The sequence below is a fragment of the Bos javanicus genome, chromosome 17 (assembly GCF_032452875.1).
Source record: "Bos javanicus breed banteng chromosome 17, ARS-OSU_banteng_1.0, whole genome shotgun sequence".
In the NCBI taxonomy this organism is placed as follows: domain Eukaryota; kingdom Metazoa; phylum Chordata; class Mammalia; order Artiodactyla; family Bovidae; genus Bos; species Bos javanicus.
This window is the reverse complement of record NC_083884.1, coordinates 53,214,978-53,229,530: the sequence shown is the minus strand read 5'-3', so window position 1 is coordinate 53,229,530 and position 14,553 is coordinate 53,214,978. Positions and strand designations below refer to the sequence as shown.

General features: G+C 47.4%; 1 protein-coding gene across 1 annotated transcript in view; it reads right to left on the bottom strand.

Annotated features, from left to right (window-relative positions):
* VPS37B (VPS37B subunit of ESCRT-I) overlaps positions 1–13,546 on the bottom strand; it is a 31,461-nt gene extending 17,915 nt beyond the window's left edge. The window contains exon 1 of the mRNA XM_061384686.1: positions 13,358–13,546. Within this exon, the coding sequence (XP_061240670.1) occupies positions 13,358–13,468 (111 nt within the window). The 5' untranslated portion in view covers positions 13,469–13,546. The remainder of the gene's footprint in view (positions 1–13,357) is intronic.
* Positions 13,547–14,553: the final 1,007 nt, after the last annotated feature.

Sequence of the window (14,553 nt, the reverse complement as noted above, 5' to 3'; positions counted from 1 at the left end):
AGCGTCTCCTGCATGATCGGGCCATCGACTGCGCCACAGAATCCACCCTCCCACACAGAGGCCAGTCTATACGTCTACCACCACGTCTCTAAGTGCCAATAACCATCTAAATTCCCCTCCTATTTATGTCTATTTATTTTTTTTATATTTTCAAACACAAAGCAAAGCAAAGGCTAAATATAATGAATCCCTGGGTGCCATTCTCCTGGGTTCGACAATCAGCAACATTTACAGATTGTGTTCCATCTGCCTGTACTCCTCACTTTAGGGAATGTATTTTAAAGCAAATCTCGGCATAGTATCATTTCACCCTTAAAATGGCACAAGAACTTTTATTAACTCTAACTACAATGCCATAACTACACTTACTAAAAATTCTTTAATTTCACCTTCTGTATGGATCGGCCTGCATTCCTCTATGAGCATTCTGCCTCATCTGTTTGAGTATTTGAAATAACTGATATAGGAAAAGCAGGATGAATGTGTGATTTCACCACCCCTCCACTTTTAAAACCACTTTTAGAAGGCTGAGTTAGTGCTCCAGTAAACTCTAAAAACAACCAGTAGGCTTTTTTTCTGGAGGTACCATTATTAGGTAACAGATTTTTAACCAGCTGTCGTCATTAATCTTTCCAGTGCTCAAGTTGTTCACGGCCAGTGGGAGACACCTCGAGCCGGCTCTCAGGCTGACACCCCCCCGGGCCCTGACAGCTGCCCTGCTCTCTGCTGAAACAAGATGTCCCAGACCCATCTGTACTCATGGGGCCCCCAACCCAGACTGATCCTTCTCAAAGACATACTGGTTCCTTCTGGTGGGAAATTAATTTTGATTTGGATCTTTTCCTCTATAAATAAAATTCAGTAGAGAATTATTTTTAATACAAAGATATAGAACGGAAGAAATCTCAGCCTTTGTACTTCCTACTAGGAACGTTCAGGTTGCATTAAGACTTTAAACACAGCAGGCTTAGGGATTAGGTGATAAAAGGTCAGCGTGCATTCAGCCAGGTTAACCTCATTTCCTTTAGCTGTGCTATACTTGATCTAGTTCACCGATTAAGTTTAGGGTGGATTTCACCAAAGTTGTATGCAACTTGAGTTTAGGCTTAAATACTAAAGGTTATCAGAACACCCAAATTCATCTTCCATTCAGTGAAAAGATGTTCCCAGTGATGCAATCACTTTATCAGAGTCTTCCAATTAGAGACAGCCTCTCAGGAGGAGCCTGTAATCCAAGCCTACAATATCCCAGAGGAAACTTGCAAACGCAACCCAACGTGGCTTGATTTAACCCAAGTATTCCTTGAGTTTTTATGAAAAAACTTAACAGCTGCTGAGTTGGACTGTTTAACATGCTAACAAAATTAAAAACCTGAAAAAAAAAATACAGTTAAAGAACTGGAGAACATTCTGAAACTGTTCTAAAATACAACAGCCTCGTGGGCTGTGTGAAACCATCTCCAAGGCTACAGCCTACTCGGGAAAGGACATTTGCCAGCTGCTTATCAAATGTTCCACCAAAACAATCACTCAAACAGAATGTATTAGACCAAAAAAGACAGCTATTTCTGATGGCAGATACCAAAATCCTTCTTGCTGACAGAAACTTGCTGTCCTTAGAAAGCAGCAGATGACGGATGCAGACTCGACCAATCCTTTCCACATGGAGCTGGCTCGCACCTTAAAAATTGAGTGTTATTCACTTTAAATGCAAAAATGAACACAGAAATGCAAAAAACTAGCTCCAGGGAAGAAGTTAGTGGTCTCAGCGACACACAACTTGATTGTTTTCTATTTCTGGCAGGCACAACATACCAGGGTGTTCTGTTGGGCTTTTTTTTTTCCCCCAGAAGACTTACTTCCTAATATTTAGAGGAAAACTAAACAAGATCTCCCCACTTCCTGGACTTGTGTGGACAGCTGTGCCAATAACAAGTGTTATTCCTGGCATCAGGGGCCTTGCAATTCCTGGGGACTCAGGGTGGAGACAGAGAGGGGTGAGGAGCAGAAGGCAAGATGGGACCCAAACAGACCACAATGTTACCTGTCTCTGACCCTCATCTCCTAAAAGCAAGGGGCTTGTCACACCTGGACCCACCCTACTCCTACGGAATCAGAACCTCACTGCAGGTGAACCAGGAAACAGAGAAGCCCTCATTTCATACTATCAGAACCAGTCAGCTCAGCTGCTGGTTAACTGAGCAGTTTGGTTAAAGTGGTGACTCACGAAACACTTAGAATTTTACAGATCTTATCCATGTTTTTCATTTAAGGCAAAGGTCTTTTCTTAGAAATAAGGTCCACTAGCTCAAGTTTCAAAAGTTCCTCATCCAGACCACAACCTCTCTGTGGGGGAACTTAAAAAAAGACACTGGACAAGCAAGATGAGAGCAGAATCCTTCTGGAATCTTCAATTTCCCCCTATCAAGTCCATACCTAATTTACTAGCTTTTTTCCCTCTAGTGAATCACCTGTTAGCCCTCAGCTTACAGGGTTTTTTTTTTTTAAGATTTTTCTGATGTGGACCATTTAAAGCCTTTATTGAATTCGTTACAACAGGGTTTCTATTTTATGTTTTTGCTTTTTGGCCATGGAGGCATGTGGGAGCTTAGCTCGCTGACTAGGGATTGAACACTCATGCCCTGTACTGGAAGGCAAAGTCTCAACCCTTGGACAGCCAGGGAAGTCCCAGCTTACAGCTGTCACACACGGTTCATCAGTCGCCATAGTATTTACTGAAATCATGTGATTACGATAACAAATAAAATCAGTGAACAGGTCTGAGAGCCAACACACTTGACTCTGGGTAATTACTCAGTGTCGGAGCCGAAATGCCCAGGGGATCTGACCATGATGGGGGGAGGCATCAATCATTGTACCTGATGAAGGGCCTGGAGAGCGCCAATTACTGGGACACTTTAGTTAAGTGGAGGGAGGTCAACTAATAGCTTCTACTGTAATTTTAAAGTCCAGATCCCTCCTCCCTTTCCCAAAAGAAAGCAGTCTATGGAAGACAGAACTTCTAAACTTTGCTTTTCTTATTAGTAGTTCCTTGCCAGCACAACCAACCAAAGTGTTCACTTGTTTAGTGACAGCTTCGGGGTTTTCCCCTCTTCGTCTCCTCTTAACCACAACCTACAAGGAAAGAATGTATGAGAATTTTCTGGGATGGTCTTTACACAGGTGCAGGTGAGAAAACGCCTCTCCAGGAAGATCTGGGTGTGTATTAAGACTACATCTTTAGAAGATTTTGCTTTTACATGTAAAATATATCATGACATGAACTTCCAACACCTGACTCAAACGTTCAGTTCACTAGATAACGTTTACTCTCACATGACTGAAATTATTCATCTCTGTTCAGTATGAGAAAATCCTATTCTAATAACGAGGTTTTTTTTTTTCTAGTCTGTGGATAGAGAAAGGGATTAGTCAAAGGAGAATCAGTTACTCTAAGTTATTCTACTTAAATTTCATACACACACAAAACTGCAATTTTAACTGATGCAGGGAATAAAATTTCTAACAAAAAGAATCACCAGATAATTTTTTGAAAATAAGTCATTCTTAAGTGTTGATATTTTAATAGATTTATGTTCAAAGATGTTAACTGCAATATAAATTATGAAAGCAAAAAAACAAAAACAAAAACCCAGTACCTAAGGGACTAGTCACATAATTGTAGCATCAGTTCAGTCACTCAGTCATGTCAGACTCTTTGTGACCCCACAGACTGCTGCACGCCAGGCCTCCCTGACCATCACCAACTCCCGGAGTTTACTCAAACTCATGTCCATTGAGTCGTTGATGCCATCCAGTCATCCCATCCCCTGTCGTCCCCTTCTCCTCCCACCTTCAATCTTTCCCAGCATCAGGGTCTTTTCAAATGCATCAATTCTTCCCATCCATCAGGTGGCCAAAGTATTGGAATTTCAGCTTCAGCATCAGTCCTTCCCGGAGAAGGCAATGGCACCCCACTCCAGTACTTTTGCCTAGAAAATCCCATGGACAGAGGAGCCTGGTAGGCTGCAGTCCATGGGGTCGCTAGAGTTGGACACGACTGAGCGACTTCACTTTCACTTTTCACTTTCATGTACTGGAGAAGGAAATGGCAACCCACTCCAGTGTTCTTGCCTGGAGAATCCCAGGGACGGGGAAGCCTGGTGGGCTGCCGTCTATGGGGTTGCACAGAGTCAGACATCAGTCCTTCCAATGAATATTCAGGACTGATTTACTTTAGGATGGACTAGTTGGATCTCCTTGCTGTCCAAGTTGCAGCATACCCACATGATTAAAATATAAGTCGCTAAAAATCATGTCATTGAAGAATCTTCTGACAAAAAATAAGAAAGTGTTCAGGGCATAACTTCACAGATAAAAAACAAGACAAAAACTACATGCAAAATTATCCCAGTAGCAGAAAACATAAAGAAAACATATAAAATGTTTAACAGTGTTTATCTCTGAGTGGTGGTATCACACGTGACTACGTATTTCTTCTTCATAGTTCTGTATTTTTTAGTTTTTCTATAATATGAATGTTAAAAATGCAATTTTTAAAGGTTTGATCAATTGGGATCAGAAATTTTATACACTATATAGACTTCCTTGCCTTCTCAAACAGAGAGATGAAAATAGGACAGCCTCTGATGGGACAGAATTGTCAGTATCAAGTAACCATAGAGCCCTCTGTGATAAAAACATACTCCTGGGCCACGGAAGCAGATGGCTACATTTATGACCTTAAATAAGCAGTTGCCGAAGTATGCCCCAGGGAACCTAGCCCCACCAGACTGATTAAGTGTGGGAAATATTGCAATACATGCTATTAATAGCTGTAAGAGAGAAACCAAACAAGGAAAGCAAAAATAAAACCCCTCTTATTTAACCAGATTCCCCATATTTCTTCACCATGGAACCCTTTTAATGTAATCACCATCAAAAGCCATCGAATCAAATAGCCCCAACCACTTCATTAACAACTGCTGAAGCTTTACTTACTGGGCATTTCTTAAACTGTCATGCACTGTGTTCCAGTTTACAAACACCGTCTTATTTCATCCTCCAAATGTCTCTCAAGGATGCTATCTTAATCCTCCCATTTTAAAGACGGGGAAGCCAATACTTAGGAAGGTTCATCCCTGTCCAAAGTCTCCTAGCAACCCAAATCCTGTCTTAACCACTATGCTTAACAGCTGATCTTCCATTTTTTGAGCAGCTTCATTTATTTCTTGATGGTGTATAATCGGGTCTACTAGTTATCTCCTACACCCTGTAAAAAATCTGCCACTGACAAGCCGAGAAGACCAAGCGCGTCGTTACCTGAGTTGTGTGCAAAGCAAGATTCAGCAGACTGGGCACTGGGTTCAGCGTTCCCTGCTAAGAGATTCTGACTGACTGAAAAAAATTTTTTTCTTCCAAATTCTTTCAGCCTTCTGACTGATCCCTCTGCTTTCTGGTCTTACCCCCTCAAATCCATCCTCCTCTGGCTGCCTGAATCATTTGTATGAATCACCAAGTGTGACCGCGCCACTCCCAGGCTTAAAACCCTCCCTATGACTGGACAGTGAAGCCCGAGCCCTTTCCATAAGCTTGGGACCGTCGGGTTTCTACCGGCCTCTCTGACCCCGTCCTCTCATGCCCTGCCCTGGTCCCTCCAGCGAGGCCTGCAACAGTCCTGTGCACCCGCTGTTTCTTTTTCGTGTCTCTCTTTGTGGGGCCCGGAAACCCTTCTCCCTCCTTACCTGGCTAACTCACCTTTGCAATCACAGCTCCTGAGTCATCACCAGGAAACACTCCTGACGATCACCCCCAGCCCTGCAAAGGCTCTCCGGGTCTCCCTCCCACTAGGGCGTGCCCTCACCCCTACTGCGTCAGGTATATTGGGATCGGCTTACGTGTACCAGCGCGATCCTCAAAGATGAAAATTCTGTGGCTTAGTGGCTTCACATCCCCAAGGTGCTCCATGAAGGTTGAGTAAACGCATAAACTTCCTCGACATCAGCTGTGCTCGCGTTAAGGAAAGCCGCTTTCTGATGGCAAACGTTAATTAGCACTTACTCTGTCCCCCTGCCAACGCCGGCCCTGGGCTACGGTATGAAAATAACCTCAGGGCGCCATTAGCTAACCTAGGAGACAATAGAAAATTTGATTGGAAAGGAACATCAACTATGGCACTGCTTGTAATGTAACAACTATCTGAATATCTGCTTTTCACATACACTCTTTGGTACGATAGACCATATTGCTCACAGTTTAAATGCTTTCCCCCGTGCACTGCAAGGTAACCTACTGACCAGAGAGCTCCACCCATGGCTCTCTTTTCCCTCTTCCCTGTGAAGAAACTAGAATTTTCCTCCGTCTTTGTACCATTGGGTAGGATGGTTTTCCTGAATGATGATGGGATGTAAAAACCCCTGGAGCCGAGGAAGGAGATAAACCAGCTAGAACTCTTGCTCCAGCGTGTTCCGAGCCTCAGCAATCACACCCATGAGCAGAGGCTGACGCACAGGTCGTTACAGACACCAGGCACTGTGGCCTGGCACGGTCCCCTGAGCACCAACCTGCCAAACGCTGTGATAAAGCCGAATCTACGACCGAGCTGACTGGGCTCAAGAGCACCTCGATTCTGCACGTGTCCTGAGGCTCCTCTTGACCAGTCTGTACAGCACAAGCAGCTCAAAAGGATGCTGACTTGTCTGTAAAGTCGAGTCATCAGACCCGTTTCTCCTTGCGCCTCCATGGCACCTCTTTCCTTCTCCCAACCCACCGACGATAAGCCCAATGGCCTTTTAAACTTTTATGTTCGCCTTGATTTCAACAAGTGCTTGGGAGAGGTTACTTAGCTCTCACATTTGTATCCCTGAGCTCCAGAACCACACAGTCAACTGCCCACTGCACGAGGCCACGTAACTGCCGTGCGTGTCCCCCTGCCGGGCTCCACGGCCCCAGGGACCGCCCCCCCTCCAGGCTTGCTCTGGGCCCTCCTTTTACTCACTTTCGCTTAAAGCCCAGCTAGCTCCACTCACTCAGGAGCATGAACTGGGCACAGCCTATGTGCCAGGCCTGTGCTAGGGTGCCCGGGACACAAAGAATGGAACCCCGGGGCCAGGCAGGGACACAGGGAAGCAAAGGACTTACAAAATGTGTGTCAAGTGCCACCAAGGAGGCACAAAAGAGGCTAAGGGGCCGTGTGTCTGTGACTGAGCGGGAAGAGCGTTTGGAAGGCAAAGCTGATGGGCCCCTCAGTGGGCAGCAGAGCGGGGTACAGCTCCACGAGGGTGGGAAGTAGGAAGGGGCTCAGCCAGCTGGTCTGCATCTCCCCCCCCAGAACTCTGGCTCGAATCCTAAGCTCTTCTCGCCTGGTCTTCCGGAACCCCCCACGCCAACCCAGCCCACACTGCGGCCAGCACGGCCTTCCTGCGGCGCTCCTCCGATCACACCGCGGCCCCGCTCCAGAGTCACGGAAACTCAGTGCTACCAAGTGAGTTGCCACGCAGCTCCTGCCCGGGCTCTCGGCCTCGTCAGCTTTCTTTCTTGTCACTTCCCTTCACACGAGCAAACCTGACCTGGTAACTCACGAGTCATGAAACCTGCCCTGAGCTTTCCTGCTCGGTGCCCGGGCTCAGCCGCCTTCCTGAGCCCCCACTTCTGTCAATATACAATTTAGAGAAATAAATACCTAATTCAAGACAGTGGCTCCCTGGGGGGGTGGGGGTGGCAATCACGCTCGGGATGGAGCACAGGGTTTGCTCTGGCTCGGTCGCGTTTTCTTCCTAAGCTGCTGGCAGGTACACAGATGTTCCTTGTGTCATTCCACACCCTTACAGGAATTACTGTATTTCATCATTTATTTTCTTAAAGCTTGCCGGCCTATCAAAGTCCATCTCTTGCAGTAGGAACCTAACCTAGCCAGAAAGCCCCTCTTCATCTGACATTCAATGTTATTTACAATTCATGTGTGGCCTTTCTCTTATTCTTCCTCTAAAGAAAATAAACAAACGACTGTGGTAAAATATACACAACATGGGCCTTTCCCGGCGGCTGGGTGGTGAAGAACCAGTTTGCCAATGCAGGGGATGTGGGTTTGATGCCTGGGCTGGGAAGATCCCCTGGAAAAGAAAACAGCAACCCACTCCACTATTCTTACCCGGGAAATCCCATGGACAGAGGAGCCTGGTGGGCTACACCCCACGGGCTCACCAAGAGTCAGACACGACTTTCCGACTAAAACAGCACACACAACATAAGACTGGCTGCTGCCACCACTTTCCAGGGCGCACTCGCCCGCCAACTGCGTGAGTTTGCTGTGCGGCCACACCATCATCTGTCTCATCTCCCCAATCCGAAGCCCCCCACCTCCCATTCTCTCTGGTGCTGTGGATGTCTGTGCACTGAATCTCTCCCCTAAGTTATAATACAGCGATTATACGCTATTCATGTTTCTACCCTTTACACTGCCTCACAGGTGGGTGCTGCACAGACACGGAATCGGCTTGAAATGGCAGCCAGGACATTATGCCTTTTAGTTTTAGCAATAACAGCCGATAACAACAGTCTACTCAGTGTTCACTCTGTGCCAGGTACCATGATAAGTATCCCAACAACTCTGATTTAGCCCACCTGCAACCCTATGGAGGCGCTTGCTGTTATTGTCCCCTTTATTTTCAACGAGGAAACCGCAACTGGAAAGACTGAATGTTTGCCAAAGGTCACATCGCCAGTAACAAAAGCTGGCTCTGTGCTGTGCCGCCCCCACTTCGCTTTTAATCAATACAGAGGAAGTAGACAGCAATTAAGTAAAATAAGGGATCGGATTTCACGTAAGCCAGCCTAAACAATTCTGAAAATCTCGTCAAAGAAAGGGAGCCACCCTCCACCAGCTTCACCTGCGATGCCACTTAGCCTCACAAGAACCCTAAGAGGCAGGCACGGTCACTGTCCTCACTTTCCAGGGGACGCACTGAGCTGGAAAACAATGAAATAAGTCACCAAAGTCGCAGCTATAGTCTTTCCACGAAATCCAGATGCCTTCTTTGAAAAAGAAAGAGTCAGCCAATATTGGATTCCAGAAAATATTCTGGGACACAGTAATGTTTTACTCAAGAGTTAAAGTCATAGGTCCATGGAAGAGAAGATTTAAACATAAAAGTTGCTGCCTTTATATATATTAATGACTGGCTGACAGGAATAGAAACATACTCCAGTAGTAGCCACTCAAAAGGGTTTCACATCTCAGCCTCTAAAAACCAGTCCCACCAGCGTTCAGAGCTTGTTTGAGGAAGCAGTCCCTGGTCCGTACGCTTCAAAGAGCCATTATGATTCACGCAGTAGCTTCGCAGCCCCACACAAACCACCCCAGAACACGCCTTAGGGAAACAGCTTCTTCCAGACCAGGCTCTTGAGTTTCCACAGAACTGTTTCTCAGATCCTCAGTTTTTGCATGTGGGCAGTTTCACCTGCCACAGGAGCAGAGTTCCTGAGTTTGAATTCTTAGTGAATCCTCAGCTAACACCAACTCGTCAGCATTTCCTCAGAAAGCACACTGGGAAGAATGACCCAAGAGGTCCGGTTTAGCTGCCTAATTCCCTGAGCGATGGTTCCTTTTACGGGAGTGCCCTGCAAGTCCAATGGGGTTAATGTGGACAGACAGACAAAGGCGCATTCCACCGCCAAGTAAAAATAACTTGACATAAAAATAAAAACGTGTGCATAAGAAATATCAGCCCAGAGCAAAAGGAAAGAGCTGCCAATCAGAAGGGACACACCACATTTTAGAGAACTGCGTGCAGACAAGAGGAACAGGAAAAGAGAAACCCACGGGCAGGGAAAATGAGAATGTGTGCCGCTCCAACACTTTTGACTCTAGTTTCCAGCTGGACTACAGCTCAGAAGCCACAATTAAAACAATGTAAGTGAAGCACAATACACAGCTTATTTAAACCTAACAGTGAATGCCTTCAAAACCTAGCCACACTTTGCAGTCGCCACAAAATAGCCCCTCAGGCTTGAAGAAGCCTTACTCTACAATTTAAAACACTTCCTTCTGCCAATTAAAAAAAAAAAAAAAAAGGCCTCAGTTTAGGGTAAGAGATCTCCGCCTGAAAGTCCTGTTCTATTTACTGTCTCATTCTAGAGCTACTGAGACAATCACTAACCACAGAAAGCTAAAAAAAAAATTTAGGCTAATAACAAATAAAAATCTACTTTAGATTCTTGAAATAAGACCCCATTATGTGGTTGGGATGACCTTATATGCATGATTGTCAGTAACTGTTCCAAAAAGAGAACTACAAATTACTCCTGCAATTACTCTTTCTTGAACACCATTAATATGTACCATGTTAAGGACCTAACCCTGGAGAAGGAAATGGCAACCCACTCCAGTATTCCTGCCTGGAAAATTCCATGAACAGAGGAGACTGGTGGGTTACAGTTCATGGGGTCCCAAAGAACTGGACATGACTAAGCACTCACACAAGCACCTAACACGCACTCTCTAATATAATCCCCAAGTCAACTCTGAGAAGTATTTTCATTGAACTTTCCTGGTGGTCCAGTGGTTAAGAATCTGTCTCATCAATGCAGGGGATACAAGTTCGATCCCTGGTCCCGAAAGATCCCACAGGCCACAGGGCAGCTGAGCCCCTGTGCCGTAACTACTGAAGCCCGAGTGCCCTAAAGTCTGTGCCCCATGAGAGAAGCACGTGGGCAGCTTCTCTGCAACGAGAAGTCCAATCACTGCAAGTGGAATAGCCCCGCTCACCACAACTAGAGAAAACCCACATGTGTAAACCAAGACCCAGCGCGGCCAAAAATAAAACTAGGAAGTATATTTTCTTTCCCACATACCCTTCCCCAGTGGCGGCTCACAGAGGTGAGGTGACCTGCCTGCAGTCACACAGCTGGGCAGTGGCCAGGCCTGGCCCGGAATGTATAATTCCAGAGCCCGAATGTTCTTTAACACCAGATCATAAACATGCCATCTGGTCAAAGCTATTTCACAAATATTTCCTTCTGTCTCACAGCCACCCCCAAATAAACCAACACGCAACATCAGCAGCTGAGTGAAACTGCCAGGGCCAGAATGCTGGTTGTTCACATCACAGCCCTTCCCTCAGAAACCCACCACACACGTCCAGGGCAACAGGACTTTCGAAGGGTCACCATGGCTGGGTGAGCTGCCTGGCTAAGGCAGTCTGGTTTTCACGTTCAATTTCCTTGTTTTAATAAAAGCACTATACCCTGAAGACCAAACCTCTGCTGAGTAATTTAACTTAATCACGTGGCCTAATCAAGAGAGGTTGGTCCTCAGTATTTGTATGAGGTACTCTGGCATGAAGATCACCTGTACTAAAAAAAAACAAAAACAAAAACAAACCCTGCTAGATTAATCTGCCTCTCCCTTTAAATAGTAACTTACGGTGTGTCTCAGATAGAGGAACAGGTAAAGCTGTCCTAACAGCCTGAGTCAGCAGACTGACTTGACTCCACAGTCTTCCCTCCACTAAAAGGCACTTTACTTCTATTAATGTTCTACTAATATAACTACAGTACTCTGTCCTGAAACTGAGGAGTCACATATAATAAAATTAACTTGTAGGCAGTGTTACACATTAGAAATACATACCTATCATTTTATTATTAAACTAGAAAGATGCCTGCAGGCAGTCAACAAAAGGTCTCCCGGCAACTGACAAGCAGAGTTAACTAAGCAAAGATTTTCTTTCTTTGGAGACATGAAACTCTCATTCAGTCAAGAAAGATGGATTTTGTCACTTATTCTTCTCTTAAAAGGAAAGCGCCACATGGAGACCATAAATGGGGTGAATTGCATCTCAGAGCAATGTTATATGTGCCAAGTTACAAAGCCTGTGAATACAAGGGGTGGATTAATGGAAAGACTGATACCATCTTACTACAGTGGCCTCTCTGTAGCTCCGGACAATGATCTGTTGAGGGTTTTCCAGTGATTTTGAATGTGCAACCTCCATACTAAGCCCCCTTTTAAGGGGGCTGGCTCAGTGCTGAACAGTCAATCCCTTTGCAGAAAGCAAGCCAAAAGCCCCCACACAAGCTTCTGGGTGAGAAGCTTGGCCCTGTAGGCGTGGGAAGGCTCAGACTTCAGAGACAAAGGAGCAAAAGCAGGAGGTGGGCTGGGGAGAGCTGGCTGGTCCTGGGTCTACCAGCCTGGAGAGGACCCAGATTCACAGGGCTGGACTTTCGGGGAAAGAGTTCAAAAGGGCTGGGGGAGAAGGACAGAAGAAAGCACACCAGGAGCGAAGTCAGTTACCCCTGAGAACAAACCCTGCTACAAGGGATGGAGGGAGATCTCCAGAAACAGCAGGGGGCACACCTTGCAGAGACCAGGCAGCCTGTCTACTATCAGAGGTTGGGGTGGGCTGTCAGCCCCTGACCTCCAGTTTATCTCCTAAAAAACAACTTCAGGGATCCTCCTTGGCCCCAGCTAGGAAGGACACTGTGGGGCAGAGCCACCATGCTAGAATTACCACATTCCCTTCTTCTACGTAGCGGGGCATGGCATCCTGCCAATCCACAAGACCGGAGGTGAGCCCCCGGGACAACACTGGTTAAGACGCCTTCCAAATGAAGTCAGACCCAGAACAGGCCCTCTGACCCTAAGGATCCCTCAGATAAACGGCCAAATCAGATCTTAACCTAGGTAAGTCCGCTGCCCCGTGTCTCCCAGCCTTGGAGACGCCTGCCCACCCCTAAGGCCCATCTCAGAACCACCTCTCAGATTTAGCTAGACACTGCCCCCAAATCCATCTTGGAACCCCCGATCCTTTCCTAAGATTCCTATCTAGCTAATCCACTCAGCCCCTCAAAGCCTATCCTCAGATTCCAGTAATTATTTCCCTGTACCCGTCAACCCTTCCCTCAACACCAATCCCTGCCCAGACCTAACCTTCCGCCCCCTCAGTCCCGTCTCAGGCATCCCCAATCCTCGATTACCGTCCCCTCGACCCATTCCAACCCAGTTTCGGTCCCTCAATTCCCTCCTCGCCTCCCCAAACTCGGCCACAGCCCTCCACGATCCCGAATGCCCCTTCCAGGCTCCCTAATCCGCGTTCCACTCCGCCTCAGGACCCCTCCAGCCCCCGCAAGCTCTATCCCACCCAAGAGCTTTTCCCAGCTCCGCCCCAGCCTCGGTCCCCTCATCCCCAACCCCACCTCAAGCCCCCCTCCCCAGTTTCTCGTCCCAGTCTCCTCAACCCAACATGAAGCACCGCGACCGTCTCCGCCTCGGGCCACCTCCAGCCCGCCGCGGGCCCCCGGCCCCGCGCGCCCCCCTCGAGGCCCCGCCACCGCCGCTTTGAACTGCCGCTCGGCTCACCTCCTCCATCTTCTGCACCATCTCTGTCAGCTGCCCCTCGTCCTCCAACAGCTCGTTGAGCTGCACCAGCGACAACCCGGCGAACCGAGCTTCGCTCACACCGCCCGCCATCGTCCCGTCTCGGCCGCCGCCGCCGCCGCAGCTCTGGCCGCCAGGCTCCACGGACCGGAAGCGCCGCCCTCAAGGCCCGCCCCCAGCGGGGGGGCACGTGACGCCAGCCGTGGGCCCTGACGTCATCGCCTCGCGGGCGGGAGGACATGACGTCGCAGTGTGGGCTCTTGGCAGAGAGAGTGTTAGGGGCTGGGGTTGTCTCTGGGAAGGATGGGGGCTTCTAAGGGAAAGGACCTGGAGACAGGCTTGGGACGCAGTGGTCAGCGGTAATGATGTCACTGCAGCATGACATCAGGAGGGTGTCAGAAGAGCCTTTTCCTCGAGGAAGAGAAGAGCCTTCTGACATCAGGATGTCAGAAGAACCTTTTCCTCGAGGAAAAAAAAGGCGTGGATCTGAAGAAAGCAGGCAGTGGGACGGAAGTTTGTGCAGCCTAAGCCCAGCCTGACCGAGGGAACCCCAAAGAAGGGGATTTATGGGAAAACAACTCTAGATGCCTTGGTTTTTCGTAATTGTGGAACTGCCAAGTCATTCATTTGACAAAATTTAGACCTACTATGTGGACTAGGAATTGGGTATGTCAGTTCAGTTCAGTTGCTCAGTCGTGTCCAACTCTTTGCGACCCCATGAATTGCAGCACACCAGGCCTCCCTGTCCATCACCAGCTCCTGGAGTTCACTCAAACTCATGTCCATCGAGTCGGTGATGCCATCCAGCCATCTCATCCTCTGTCATCCCCTTCTCCTCCTGCCCCCAATCCCTCCCAGCATCAGAGTCTTTTCCAATGAGTCAACTCTTCGCATGAGGTGGCCAAGGTATTGGAGTTTCAGCTTTAGCATCATTCCTTCCAATGAACACCCAGGACTGATCTCCTTTAGGATGGACTGGTTGGATCTCCTTGCAATTCAAGGGACTCTCAAGAGTCTTCTCCAACACCACAGTTCAAAAGCATGAATTCTTTGGTGCTCAGCTTTCTTCACAGTCCAACTGTCACATCCATACATGACCACAGGAAAAACCATAGCCTTGACTAGACGAACCTTTGTTGGCAAAGTAATGTCTCTGCTTTTGAATATGCTATCTAGGT